Raw genomic sequence first — 15,068 nt, 5'->3', positions numbered from 1 at the left:
CAAAAAACAAGGTCTAATGGGTTGTTTGCACTGTTGGTTTGTTATGTTTTGTTAAATACAAGAAAATGATAGTTTTCCCTCCACAGTTTGAGTATGGTGTCATACTCTCCTCACCATGTGGCAAAAGCATGAACCATGTTCATGAAGTAAATATTACAAAACTATATCAAAATAATATATTGTTACAAAATCCTCAGCAGCTCTTTGAGTGCTCAGATAGAGTAGAAAAGCGCTATATAAGAACCAGTACATTTACCATTTACAGTTCTGCTCACAGCACAGCAGTGTGCCTCTGTGTACCATGTGGAAACCACTGCAGTATACTGTATTAATATCATTGCAGATTTAACATACTTTATCATTCACCACTCTAGTGCCTGCATTCCAGATGACAAAGCACCAGCACATATGATGCAGGTAACATTACCTGGTAATTGCCACTAAAGATGATGTTCTCAAAGAAATTGATAAAAAAAAAAGACGCATTTTTCATTTCAAGTGAACCCACAGGCAGCTCTGCTGATATTCTGGCTCTTGGTCAGAGCCGCACTCTGGTGGACATTACCCCTCTGCAGCTGACATTCGATCACTGCTAAATTTTCTCCCCTCCGGTCGAGTGTAGAATGATCTGATTATCGCTTGAGTGTGCATCTTTAAGAATGGCGCAGCGAAAATGGAATGGCAGTGGTGAGATGAGAGAAGTTAATGAAATGTACCTCAGGTTGAATACCTTGAGGGATAGGTTTGGAATTGGGCTTCTGATTAAAAATCACTCAGAAGGAGAAGTAATGCACAGAGACAGGGTCAGGTCCAAAGACTCATTCTGCACTCTGATAGCAGAGAGCCATCCGAAAGCATTTAAGAACTTCTTTAAAAAAAAATTCTTGCTAGTAATTATTGGGCATGAAAATGCTATTAAGATACAATTAAACAAAAACTTTGTAAGGTCTTTCCATCCTCAAGGAAGCATTTAATTTCTTGCCATGTTTATAAAAAGGATTGTAAAACTTTAACAAGCAGGCCTGTATAAAATGCCTCAACAACTTCCTTCAAAACAAACTGCGGGAAAGAGATGTGGAAGAAGGTGTTCTACATTTCAATAGAAAATGGAAAGGAGTGATTGTGGCTGGTCGAGGGCACAGCAGGCAGGCTGTAAGGAGAACTGGCCTATTTAAATAGGATTAATGACCTGCTGAATGTAGACCTGGTGTTTTGTCTCGCACCTTTCCAATGCCATGACAACGGGTGGGGCTAGACCGGCTCCCTAGGCCTTGGAGGTGCTGTGGGGTAGAGTGTAGGCCCCTAATGGGACTCTTCACGGATGCACTGAGGATGAATCACCTGTCAGCGCCATGGCTATCACATGCACTAACCCAGAAGTGTTAGGAACGGTCATGTGGATGCCTGTAGCGAGGCTGTCTGAGATGGCCACAGTCGTCAACAAAAGTTACCGCTGCACCCAACAGAAATTGAATTGATGTTCACTGTTCCATACCCATCAGTGGCTTAGGCCAGTGTAATCTAATGGAGAATATTGGTTGCCTGACATTCAAATGTGTGGTCTGCAGGGAGGAGGGGTGGTAGCATAGGTGTCTATCAGAGATTGATTATCTACCACTTCACAATAACAGACGAGCAGGTCTGTCAAAATAGAAGGACTAGTTCTTTCGCTGATTATGGAGGGATAAATCCTAAGCAGATAGGGAGGCTGCACACATTCTGCTTGATGCAAACAAATGCCATCAATCATCTGGTGGCCCTGTCAGAAAGGTCTGTGATGATGCTGCTGTTTGGCCTTGTGGTCGCTGTCTCGTGTCAACACGCAGTCGAAGGCACTCTCTTACCTTGTCTGGTGTTCTTGAAGTTGAAAGACTGGAAACCCCCGGTGAGCGCAGAGGAGTCAATAACGTCCACGCCGTACTCGCTGTGATTTTTCCTGTACAGCATGACAGCCACCACAAGGATTGCAACGGTGATTATGCCGGCTCCAAGGCCTGAGTACAGAGCCACATCATTGGAGCTCTCCATACCTGAGACACAAGACACACACAAAAAATGGCTACCTTCAATTCTCTTATTCCTCAAGAAGCACTTCAAGTAATGGCCTAAGGGAATAGGACAAAATAATGGCCAGGCAATCAATGTCCATTTATGTTGCTCAAATTCAACATAATCAGTGCTTTAATTCATTGTTTAGGTACTCTAAACAATGTTTAAAAAGAGCAATACCACTGTGACTGTGGGTCAAGGCTACATTAGATACTGTCCAACACATAACTGAAACAATCTCAAACTCAGTTGTGGGCAGCATAGTTGTATTGTGGGTTCAAAAGATGAGAAATGCTTGGAATACAATGTTCTGCTGCAATAATCTGACACTTTTCCTGTCCAATACTGAATAGGTCAACAAAATTCAACATTTATGGCCAAGCTTCAGTCTAATGGAACTGGAGCTCAGCGTCAGCTATAAAAGTAAACAAATGGAGAAAAATGGGGAAACTACTTTGGTAGTGACAAGTTTAGCAAGAAAATAAGGTTAGGTTAACCGGCTAGCTGCATTGCTGAGTGTTGATGATTTTGTCAACGAATTTACCCAAACCTCAAAACCTAATCTATGTAACTCACTGTAGCTATCCAAATTGAATACTTTATCAATTAACATTAGGAACTGACAATAACCAGACTCTCACAGCTAGCTAGTATTTAGCTACCAGCTGTAGATAGCTTGAATTTTCACAAAATCGTATCTGTAATATAATCATTTAATAGTGTTAAACAAAAATAAGACTAGCATTTAGATTCTGCAAACTATTTTTGCCCTATTATACTGATACTGAGGGATACAGTATGTGCAATGTTCTTCAAGTTGTTGTAGACCTACATTGCACAAGTACACCATGATAGTGTAGATCAGCACCATCTAATATACGTCTTATCACTCTCACTCTTTTATCCGATGTTAGCTTGCAGTGTAGTGCCACAAGCAAGGAACAACAGCTCACTTAACAATTAATACCAAGGTTACCCACAGCTCCTTTAAGACTGTAATGTAAATAATTTTATCAGCCACATTTTATTAATTTGCAGGATATAATTTCAGTTTTAATATTATTTTTCTGTAAATGAATCACTTTACCTAAACAGAAAGAAGCTGACCCAGTGAAAGACTTTTTCCTTAATGTTGTGTAGAAAAGAGCATCGCCTTAGTTGTGATAATAAAGACCCACAGAGAGTGAAGATGAGATGGAGAAAAACAGTGGAGAAAATGATGTTATTATGTGGACATACAAGAGCCAACTCAAGCAAGTTTTGGGTTAGTATGAAAATAAAGCAAGAAGGAGGAAATGAGGTATGACATTCAATATTCACATGGCAGCTAGAGAAGCTACAGTGTTACAGTCAAGTTGATATCAAAAGATATCTACTTGACTGTAGCACTTTAATAGCACTGTAGGTCTTCTTACTCCATCCATAATTTTACTTAAAATATACTTACTATACTAGTAAGTGTCTTACTAGAAATACAATTTCATTATTTATTTATTTATTTATGTATTTAAATTGTTTTGGAGTCGTTAAAAATAACTCACAATTGTCCTCAGATTTTTCAGATTGTCACTACAAGGCTCCTGTTTGAAACTGCTTGGGCTACATGCATCTTGCTTTAGTAATGCTTTACCACTTTGACCCTGATTGTTTTTAATGCTTGATTACAAGTGCCTCTGCATCATATTACAAGTTTCGTTTAACAAATCTGATTTTACTTTGAAAAAGTACCATCAAGTCATCCATTATCTAGAAAATGTGATAAATAAATACTTATATCAACTCCATACTTTACATTCATCATTTTATATTTAGCCAAATGAATCACAATCAAACAAAGAGTGTAGGGTTGAGAAATCAAAGGTTACACACACACACACACACACACACACACACACACACACACACACACACACACACACACCGTTTGTTTACACTATCAGAACAAGACAGTGATAGAAGTGGCGGAAATTAGCAAAATGGTGAGGAGTTCAGTCATTTGGGAGGGGCTCAGAGTAGAGCCGCTACTCACACATTGAAAGGAAACAGCTAAGGCTGTTGCCTTCTGGGTAAAGTTTTCCAACTGGGCATATCTTACTGGGAGGAGGCCTCGGTGTAGGCCTGGGACCCGCTGGAGAGATTACATCTATCAGCTAGCCTGGGAAAACATTTTCCTTGGAAAAGCTGAAGTAGGTGGTGAGAGGGAGGTCTGAGCTTCCCTGCTGCTGCCCCCATGACTTCAGATAAGTGGAAGAAGATGAATGATTTTTTTTTTTAATTTTAGATTTTAATTTTAATTTTGGTGGTTGTCATGAATTTTCAAACAGCCTACATCACTCATAATGCACGACACACTTTTCAGTGTACTTTATTCGTTTTTGTTGTTAATTTGTCATATTTTAGTAATACATGAACTTCTTTTGTAGTAATATTTTTCCATATCATATTCAACCTCGCTTTATTTGAAGTGTTTTTCTTCCTCATTTTCTGGAGTATAACGTGCAATGTTGACAATGCGTGATGTGAGTTGTTGCACATTTAAGCACCATGATTCATTCTTGAAGAATGTGATTAATGGTTTAAAATGCCTTTGTTACTTTTGACATGTTCCTTTAACTTGTTCTGCAATGTAACTTAACATCTGAGTGTTTCTTAGTTTTAGACCAAGTTTGTCGACTGGAACATCCGTAACCACCACAGTCAATTTTCAATCAAACAGTCAAGATGTTATTGAAGTGCAGACTTTTACTTTTAATTTAACAAAAGTATTACACATTAACTGTTAACAATAACAGCCATTTTCAGAGACTCCGTGTAATTGGAATGAAACATATGGAGCTGATCCCAGTTGCTGAAGCTATTCACTGTAACTCTCAATATGAGGTCCCAATAGATATCAGTACAATCGAAGGAGGCCATCATTACATTGCAAAACAAAACAGCGCCATCGGAGCGATAGAAAAAACTTTAAACTGACCAAATAAAAAATCTGGTACATTCCTAAAAAGAATGGATGCAACAACACTAAAAGCCCCAAAGGACCACAGACAACAACTGCAGTGGCCGTTCACAGAGTTCCTTCTTTCGTTAACAACAGTTTCTTCAGAGCATCTAACCAAGTAAAGAGGTAGGATTGTCCAAAGCATATCAAAAGTTGGCTACATGAAGAAAAATATTTGAAGAGATGAAACTAAGATTATCTTGTATCACAATCATGGTAAGAGGACAACATGAAGAAGGAAAGGAGCAGTTTATCACAAACTATTAAATATAGTGGAGGCATGAACGAATGGGCATGTATGACTGCCAGTGGAACACAGCCATTAGTGTTTATTGATAATGTGATTGCTGATAGGCGCAGCATGAATTCTTAAAGGTACAGGGCTATATTCTCTGCTCACGTTCAACCAAATGCTGCTAAAGTAGTCAGACAGCACTCCACAGTACAAATGGACAATGATCCCAAACATATGGCAAAAGCAACCCAAGTTACATGTCAGTCACTTGATTGTAACCCAATAGAGCATGGCTTTCAGTTACTAAAGAAAAAACTAAGAGAGAGAAACCCACGAACAAGCAGCAACTGAAATAACTGCCAGGAGAAAACCATATTTAGTGATATTCACTGGTCTTAGACTAAAGGTAGGGATTAACTACAAGAGATTTTTATAAAGATTAAAAACAAGTCTTTATATTTCAAGTCATGCTTGTTTGTCAAATTGCTTTTGAGACTCTGAGAATGGGGAACTATGTGTAAATATGCTGGTAATTACTAAATAGTTTATGTAAAATTTTTCTTAAAGTTTTGTTAAACTTGAGCTGGAATTTTGTACTTGAACTCTATCTTTATCTTAGTCTTGACCTTAACTTAGTCTGGTTTAAAAACCACCAGGGTGTAGCATATTGGAATTAAACAGAAAGAAAATGTCAGTCAAATACTTACAAACCTAAATTTTGTGACTTTGTGAGAATATGGTGAGAGGAGTAGACCATAATGTTAAACTGTGGCATATTACACTAAAGCTAGTAACAGTGAGAGTGATTAGCCTTACTGTCTTTAGACCTATTGGTTTATGTCCAATAGCTGTGATGGATATCTCACAGGAAAGGCAATCAGACCCCATACAGTGATTGCTTGCCACATATAAGCTTTATGCAATCCCCATTCAATCATTTAAGCTTTTGTAGTAGGCACAACTTTCATGTTGAAGTGGCAGCCTAATGGAGCTACAATAACACCTGACAATCACTTACTTGGACTAACTCTGGCAAGTGATTGAAAGCCACCACAGGAATGCAAGGACAGCGCTGTAAATTGCTCAAATTAGCTCATTTGCAATGATTACAACTCATTAATCCTCCACAACATAGCACATGTTCACTTGTCACAACCAATATATCTCATGGCTCAAAGTAGAAACACAGCTGTGATGTCACGGTTGTCATAAAAGTTCAGCACTGAATAATGACATGAATTTGTAATGAGCATTTGCTGGGTTAACACCAGAGCTGCTTAGATCAAGGTGAACTAAATACTGTAATTCATAATTTGTCCATTTCCAGAGTATATGCTAAGAGAATGCAAAGGACTGTCACTCCTCTAGTTTGCCTATAGCATTTCTTGCGCTCAAAATTAAGGGCATATAACATATCAATGGCAGGTGGGAGGGCAGGGGAGTAGAAGATGAAAGAAATCCACAGTGGAAGACTCACTTTGAGGTTTAACGTCATGTAGCAGCTTTCGATCTGCAAAGACAGAGAGATAGAATGAGACAAAGAGGAGAGAAAGTGGTGATTAAAGTCTGAGCCTCTGTGAAGTGACTATGAAATGTGGTCTCAGATCCAACACCCTGAACAGAGGGAAGCTCTTCTACTGACTGTACTTACAAACGATATATTGGATCTCATAATGGCCTGGAAGGTTTTAATATAGTTATCAAAGCATCACAGATAAAGAAGGTGAGGTATAGATTGTATAAACTCATCTCTGAGTGAACTAATGATCTCTAATGTTTGAGGACTGAGTCGTAATTTTCTACCAGACTACACTGATCACCCATAACATTAAGACCACTGTCTAACTGTCTAAAATGATTATCTTATTGCATTGCAGTGTTCTGTTGCCTTCCCCAAACTGACAACAACATTCTTTTGGGGGATACAATTTACCAAATGCACGCTGCACAAAAAAACTGCTCAGAATCCACCAAGAACACAAAAGGAGGCCTATTGTGAGCTTTTGCAGGATGCACTGGAACAAGCCAGGTCCACTCAGGCTTCACTCCCACCAGACCCAAAGGAACTCACTGAATTCAGGTGTTACAATCGTTTCCATGGCTGCAGGTGTAAAACAAAATCAAACACCAGGCATTCAGGCAGCTTCTACAAACATTTTTAAAAGAATGGGTCACTCTACAGAGTGGTACCATAATAGGATGTCACCTATGCAACAAGTCCAGTTTTGAAATTTTCTCACTTCTAAATTTTCCACAGTCAACTGTTAGTGGTACTGGGAATAACAGCAAGTCAACCACGAAGTTGTAGGCCATGTAAAATCACAGAGAGGGGTCGGCAGATGATGAGGAGCAGACTGAGCAGAGGTCGCCAACTTTCCGCAGAGTCAATCGCTACAAACCTCACAAACTTCATGTGGCCTTCAGATTCGTTCAAGAACAGTCAGTAGAGACCTTCAGAATGCATTTCTATGGCTAAGCTGTTGCATCCAGGACTTGCAACACAAAGCGCAATGCAAAGCTTCAGCTGCAGTTGTGTAAAGCACATCGCCACTGGACCCTAGAACAGTAAAGACACATTCTCTAGAGTGAGGAATCACGCTTCTCTGTCAGGCATTCTCATGGATGGTGGTTGCCAGGAGAACAGTAGATGTAAGATTGCAGTGTGCCAAGTGTAAAGTTTGGTGGAGGGGGGGATTGTGGTCTGGGGTTATTTTTTAGGAGCTGGGCTCAGCTCCTTAGTTCCAGTGCAAGGAACTCTTAATGCTTCAACATACCAAGATATTTTGGACAATTTCATGCTCCCAACTTTGTGGGAATAGTTTGAGAATGGCTCCTTTCTGTTCCAAGATGACTGCAAACCAGTGCACAAAGCAAGGTGCATAAATGAGTGACTATGATTTGTGAGTCCTGAACGCAAAGCAATAAAACACCTTTGGGAAAAATTAGAGCGGATACTGTGAGCCCAGCTTTCTTATCCACGGCACAAACATGCTTCTGGAAGAATGGTTAAAAATTTCCATAAACACACTCCTAAACCTTGTAGAATGCAATTATTTCTTTGTTGTAACTGTGCTTATTGTCAGTAAATCTTATAGAGTTGGAAAGACTTCTTATTTCCCCTAAATGGTGCCACATTTGTAAGGAAAATGCATTTCTGGGTAAAGCAGCAGAGTTGACTATGTGGGTTGTGCCTATGAAAACCTGCCAATCTCTGCCAATGCCAAACAGCTTATTCTGCTACTGACTCTTCTTTTGAAGATGCCAGGGACATCGCGAAGTGGGTGTCCCCAGGAGAGTACACCACAAGAAGAATCTTCCACAGTTTTGCAGTAAAGGTTTGCAGGAGGGTATGGACAAAAGCTCTCTACCCAGACAAGTAGAGGAGGATGGACTGGCCTATAGTCTTCACTTCAACCCCATTGAACACTTGTAGGATCAGCTATGTATGTTGTTGATGTCAGAGTGACCAGCACAACTGACATGACTGACTGATGACAAACACTGGTTGAAAAATGAGATGCTATTCCACAGCTGGTGACCAGCATGAGGAGGAAGTGCCGGGCTATTGTGGTTATAAATGGTTTCTCCACATCCAAAGGAGGCCCCTGCTTGATAAATGAATGAATGATTAAACTGCCAGTATGTCTGGTTTCTTCAGACTTCTTAACAAATCCCATACACAGCACCAAACAAGACTTAATAGCAGAAATAGTTCTCTGGCATTAGCAGAGAGCATTTGGTCTCTTATTCGTGGGTGCAACCCGCAGACTCAACTCTGCTGCTAAGCCCACAAATGCAATTTCCTTACAATTGTGGCACCAAAAAACAGGTGGTTGCTTTTCTTGCCAAGAAAAGTTAGTACAACAAAAGAAGAAATGAAATGTACTAAGTTTATATGTATGTTTATATCATGCTTATTTATGATAGCAGCAAATAGCCAGAGTACTTAAAAAAAACAAAAAAACCCCAAATTAAATAAATAAAAAGTACTCTGAAAGTTTTTAGTGATGTACTTGCACAAAGAAAGGTTCCTGTATCATAATATGTTTATATAGTCCATTTTACAATGATGCTAACTCACACTTTGGCAATTGTTTTTGGCTGTTGTTACACTGGAGCTGCCAAGTTGACTGATAGAAAAAAGCTACAGTGTTTTTCAGTGTTAAGATTGAGTGTAAACATTTACAAGCAATCCAAGTCAAGCTGGTATTAATGAATGTATCTCGATTTATCTACTATGTTTCTCCAATATCTGTTTTCAAACATAAAAAAACTGATAAAAGCTAAGGATCTGTGGTAGAATGGACCAAATGAACAGAAGTCATGCAATAGTCTGCGTAAAGCTGAATTAGCATTACTTGCACACTTGTGCATAGAAGCAAGGTTTAGATTTATTAATTACATTTACAGCTTATTTAACTTGTTACTGGGACCAGCTCATTTGATTTTAAATCACTTCATACCAAAATAATAATGAAATTATATTTCACACATCAAACATTATTTGAAAGTAGTGACTGGCTGACTCATGACAGGTCAAGGGAGCAGTGTACAGAAGAAAGAGTGGTGACATTATCATGGACTGGGAATCTGTGTCAGTCCACACTGTGGCTTCTTTTTCAATTCACACCTCCTCTTCAAGCACGCTTGCGATGACTTGCCATGTTATAGTAAGTGTATATATGATAATGATAATGTTGGGGAAAAAAAATAGAAAAATGATGATGACAGTAGAGAGAAAGGCCTTACTCTGGGTACACAGTCCATCTGTGCAGTTCTCAGTGGCCTCACTGTTCCCTTCGCACATTTTGCCTCGGTGTCTGGGTATTGGGGAGTTGCATTCCCGAGTTCGCTGCCTCTCACACTGACTGCTGCACACTGTCCACTGGCTCCACTCATTCCAGCCTCCATCAACTACAATATAGGGATGTAGATATCACAGAAGGGTTAGCACAAAGGCAAAACAGAAAGACAAAGACTGGCACCATCCCACATCAGTGATTGACGGTAAAAACTTTCAGTGCAATCACCAGTGACAAGTTACAATGTACTTTGATTAATATTAAGATTAGATGTCTTAAGTGATTTCAATAAATGGTATATTTCAAATTAATGGCATATAATGTGCATCCTAATTAACTTTAATAAATAATACATATATAATATAAACAGTGCACTCGTGCCATTTTGGTAGGAGTTTAATTGGTTCACAATAAAAACCTTGTTAAGAAGTGAAGGGTTTCAGTCTATGCTAGGGGGCTATTTCTTTGAAACGGTAAGAGTCAAATAATGCAGTAACATTAATGGAATCAAAATGAGGCTGCATAATAAAATTGTTCCTGGAGTTCCTGAAACAGCCTAATTATCATTAGAAAAAAGACAGGGAAAAACATTGTTATACACGCTCAATCAAAGGACTTCTAAATACTGAAGAACTCAAGGGACTTTCATAGAGTACTTTTTGAGACAGTTCACAGTTTATGCAGGCTTATGATGCTTTAAACTGATTTTCTTTCTTTACACATTAAAACCACTTACACCTAAACTTTAAAATTGATCATCTTATTACACTCCAATGTTCTGTTGTCTCCCCAAAGAGGCAACAGCACTCCCTTGGCAGGGCAATGTACCGCACAACAGCAAAAAAAATCTGTTCTGAATCAGCCAGTAGAATACAACAAGCCCACAGTAAGATGAGCATTTGCAAATTTTAATTAAGAGGTCACAATAATAAATACAGATACAGCTTTAGATTTTTATAGGTTTTTATTAAAGTGTGGTATAATAATATAGCATAATAGGTTTCTTGCCATAGCACCATTAGATACTGTTGGGAATACTTTATGACACTATTTTAATAGTCTCAGGTAGAGGAGCAGCAGCAGAAAACAGCTGCTTATTCTACATATTTTTAGAATTCTTCTTCATTCTAATTACTTACTAGTTACTCTTAGCATCTAGTTACTGGGCCACTGAGGGCATGTGTCCTTAACTGACAAATCAATGTGTATTACCAGAAAGCTAGGATTTCACTTGGGACATATTATCAATACTGTATTTATTAAAATGCAGATTCAATTTTTTGTTTGTTTGTCTGCAAAAAGGGGCAAACGGATTGATTCAGTCCTATTTGTTGAGGACTCACTACTATGTTCCAGGCCAAATTGCCAACCAACTTTCCTAAAAATATGTTTCTGAAGAAATAAGCTAAATAAGCTACATTCTCAATGACATTGTTTGGTTAAAAAAAAGTGTCTTAAATACATTTGACAATACTGAACAATATTTGCCATTTATGCGTTGGTTTATTAGTTATATTGATGATCACGTCTTCCCACGTCATGTCTTTGCTATGTATGTGTGGCCTGGGGGGTGTCCAATTTCACTGCAGGTGTAAACATTGTATGTGACAAATGAAAGGCTCAATCGATTGATTGATTACTTCTTATTTTTGATTAATATTTCTTTTTTTCAGAAAGTAGAGTCCATGCTATGGACTTTTTGAGGACTCTGCTCAGTAAAATAAATGATAGTAGATAAATATAGTCTGCTATAAAGAAAATAGGAAGTGACACATCCCTCGCCTGCCATCAAGCTCATCTTCTCTCTCATTTGGAAAGAAAGCATATTGAACAAAATGTCCATCTTTCTTTAAGATAAAGACTAATTTTCCCTTTGGTAAAACACATACACAAATTTAAAAATGTACATGTTTATACAGCAAGCTCAACTAAACACATGGATTCAGTATGATGCACAAATACAAGTGCTGGTCTGTTGGTACAGCTTGAGAGAGACACTTTCTCCCCATTAACCCCAAGGCCTGTTTATATAATGGAGTTTCATGCAAGGCTATGAAACCAAGGCAGCCTGGTGCATGCTAATAGATGGGATTCTTCCACCATGCTCTGTCATCTGATCAAGGAGGGTCTCATCATGCTTAGCTTAACAAATACAGGGAGACCATATGGCGCCTGAAGATTTTTTGGCAGCAGCGGCGATACCCATAATACAGTCTTGTGGGCGATGAAGAAGGTAATTTTCCTTTGTGAAGTTCCACAGGCCCTACCTACACACTGCAATTGTTTGTGGGTTTTTCTCACCTACTTGTAATGCAAACAAGGTGTTTGTATGTTGGGGAGAGAATGCTGAGTGCTTCTGAGTTTGACCACAAACACTAGTCATTGTTTGCGTATTGTTTCCCCTATGACTTCTTGCTCTGATTCTGTTGAATGAGCTCATTTGCCAACTGGTAAACAATAGAGAGAGTTTGACAAACTGTAGCACTTGCAACATTTTGGCTTCATAACTTGCCCTTTCTGGTAATTTTATGTTGTTTTTCTGCAATGTCTAGTTTCTTAAATTGGCTACATATAAATTCTCATTCATTTTGTTTTGGTGATATTTTTAGAGCATACGTGTCCCTTTCTTTTTCAGTTTTATCAGATCTTCTGGTTGAACTTAATTACAAACACAACACAACATTTTCTTTCATTGAAACAGTTCTGTGTTTATCAGAAGCAAGCAACTTTTGAAGTTTTTATGAACCGGCAGTAGATTTAGCTTCTATCATATTACATAAACAGACAATATATAATACATTGATGTATAAATATTTTGTGTTCAGTAACTTGGATTTTAAACCCTGCAGTGGCAGCAGACTTTCAAAGCACGTTTGAAGAGAGATCATTTCTTAAATTTATTTTATTTTACAGTCAGGGAAAACAGTGGCTGGAATAACCAAAATGACTGTGACTGTTTGAATTTCTGATCTCATTGCCTTAGAAATGATTGCTTTAAAGACATAGACCAGGTCTATGACCACTCGTCTAAAAAACGGGATAAGAGGGAGTCAGTAGACTATGATGTAGTTGCTGAAGGATTGCAACTTGTGCAAAATGAGATGGCACTCAGTAAACATACTTTTAAATAGAAATTTAACCAGAATGCAACCAGCTGAGATGACTCCCCTACTGGAGAGACAATCACTGACGAGTTGGGCTCATTAGAAAAGTACAGATTGATTGCAGTGTGTTGGCAGTCTTTCTGTCTTTTTAAATTAACAACTAACCAGGCAACCTTCGTGATTAGTTTGCAATCAAAGGTGGTTGTCGAGAGGCCGAGGGTGCTGCAAGCCCAACCACTGGTGACAGTAAAAACTTTCAGTGCAATCGACGGGAAACAACAAATTTTGACTACTTGTAGTGAGGTTGCTGTCCTATTTTTACTCTAGTGTGTGAGCCATTAGGTACACCACCATAGTGAAAGTACCAAAGTATTAGCATCACTGGTTCACTTTGCAAATTTTTTATAATACAGAGGAAAAAGAGAGAAAAAGGCATGTATGTAACACTGTCTGACATTTAAGAAATTACAGTCACTGCTTGTGCCCGTTACAAGATAAGCTCACAAATTGCTGGTTTTCTGCTTAGTCAATGACGGATGTGAAAATTATACTCATGCAACATTACACTTGTCTGGGCCAAGAAGTGATGTGTCAGACATCTTCTGCTAAATAATACAGTAATGTCCTAAGTGTTTACTTTGTTAGCAGCAAGTACTTAATGTTCCCTAATATTGGCTAACTATGAAAACTTGCAGGACACACCAAACCAAATGAGACCCAGGAGTGATAAAAAGATGCAAGGAGATATTCTAATGACTTAGAAATGTATCTTGTAACTTAGAACTAAAATAATGATTTATATTTCTTTGAAATGATAAGGTTTGTCTTTAATTTGCCAAAAGTCACTGGCAAAAAGGGATTTTACTTTGATTTCATGTTATAGTAATTTTTGTGGAAGAATTCAGCAGTTTACAGCTGAATTTGTTGTGTGTCTCTTTGCCTCACATGACTAGTGTCTTTTCTAACTTGGAGAGGCTTTTTGAGTTGTCCTTGCTGGGCCACAGCTTCCCAGGTACAATGCTCAGAGCCTTCTGGTATTACAGCCATCTCCACAGTGCAGTTGGGGTCTGTCTTTGGGATTTTATTACCAGATCAACTTTTCTTCAGAGGAGAGCCTAGGGGATCCAGATACTCTCTATTCACACCATGTAACCACACATGTGTGTCTTTTTAGCTGGGTGTACATGCGCATTATTTCTAGGATTGTGATGTTTGGCACTTTGTCCCATCAGATAATGTTCTGGATGCACTGGAGGTAGCACGTGTTATTTGTTTTTATCCAGTGCAGAACATTTCAGGACCCTCTGGTTTAGAGGAAGTGCATGGATAGAATAATTAGGCAGAGGCACTGGTATGAAGAGAATGGGAGAGTTAATTCCAGTTTGTATTGTATATGTATTGTTATTGGGTTTTTTTGGACTTCTTTCAAGTTTCAGCAGCCATATTGTTAACATGGTTAGCATTATAAGCTTACCTTTTTCAGGTAACTTATGGTAATGTAGGGAAGTTTTATATTGTTATTTAGCTGTTTTTTTTTTATTTTACACTTCCAAAATAAACATCAGAAATTATAAGACAGGTTTTCCTTAAAGAAAATGCATGACTGCATATACTGCTCCAAAAGATATATAATGGTGATTACAGATTGACAAGGTACAACACAAACTCTATGGGAAGGGGTAGCCAGGATGTCAGGTCAGAGGGGAGATACTGTCATCCCCACCCTCAGAGAATGGGTAAACAAGCACCAAGAAAAATAACACCAGCTACTGATTGATGGAGATGTCTGTGAAGGTTCTCAGTCATCCAGGTCATCGTAGTCAAAGGAGCTTGCAAAGAAAAGCGTCTGGACTTCTTTAAGTTGCTTGAAGACGTTTCAC

At 38.6% G+C, this 15,068-nt stretch overlaps 1 protein-coding gene across 3 annotated transcripts in view; it reads right to left on the bottom strand.

Moving 5' to 3' along the window:
• unc5db (unc-5 netrin receptor Db) overlaps positions 1-15,068 on the bottom strand; it is a 280,431-nt gene that overhangs the window by 75,997 nt on the left and 189,366 nt on the right. For 2 of the 3 annotated variants that reach the window (XM_005748230.1, XM_005748231.1), the window contains exons 7-9: positions 10,032-10,196; positions 6,760-6,792; positions 1,845-2,030 (exon numbers count right to left, since the gene is read on the bottom strand). In XM_005748230.1, coding sequence (XP_005748287.1) covers positions 1,845-2,030; positions 6,760-6,792; positions 10,032-10,196 — 384 coding nt within the window. The remainder of the gene's footprint in view (positions 1-1,844; positions 2,031-6,759; positions 6,793-10,031; positions 10,197-15,068) is intronic. The other variant, XM_013914697.1, reaches the window with a different exon arrangement.

The sequence above is a fragment of the Pundamilia nyererei genome, unplaced genomic scaffold, assembly GCF_000239375.1.
Source record: "Pundamilia nyererei isolate P.nyererei 1_Seehausen unplaced genomic scaffold, PunNye1.0 scaffold00217, whole genome shotgun sequence".
NCBI classification, from domain to species: Eukaryota; Metazoa; Chordata; class Actinopteri; order Cichliformes; family Cichlidae; genus Pundamilia; species Pundamilia nyererei.
Note: the sequence above shows the minus strand (reverse complement) of the source record. Positions and strands in the feature narration are given on the sequence as shown.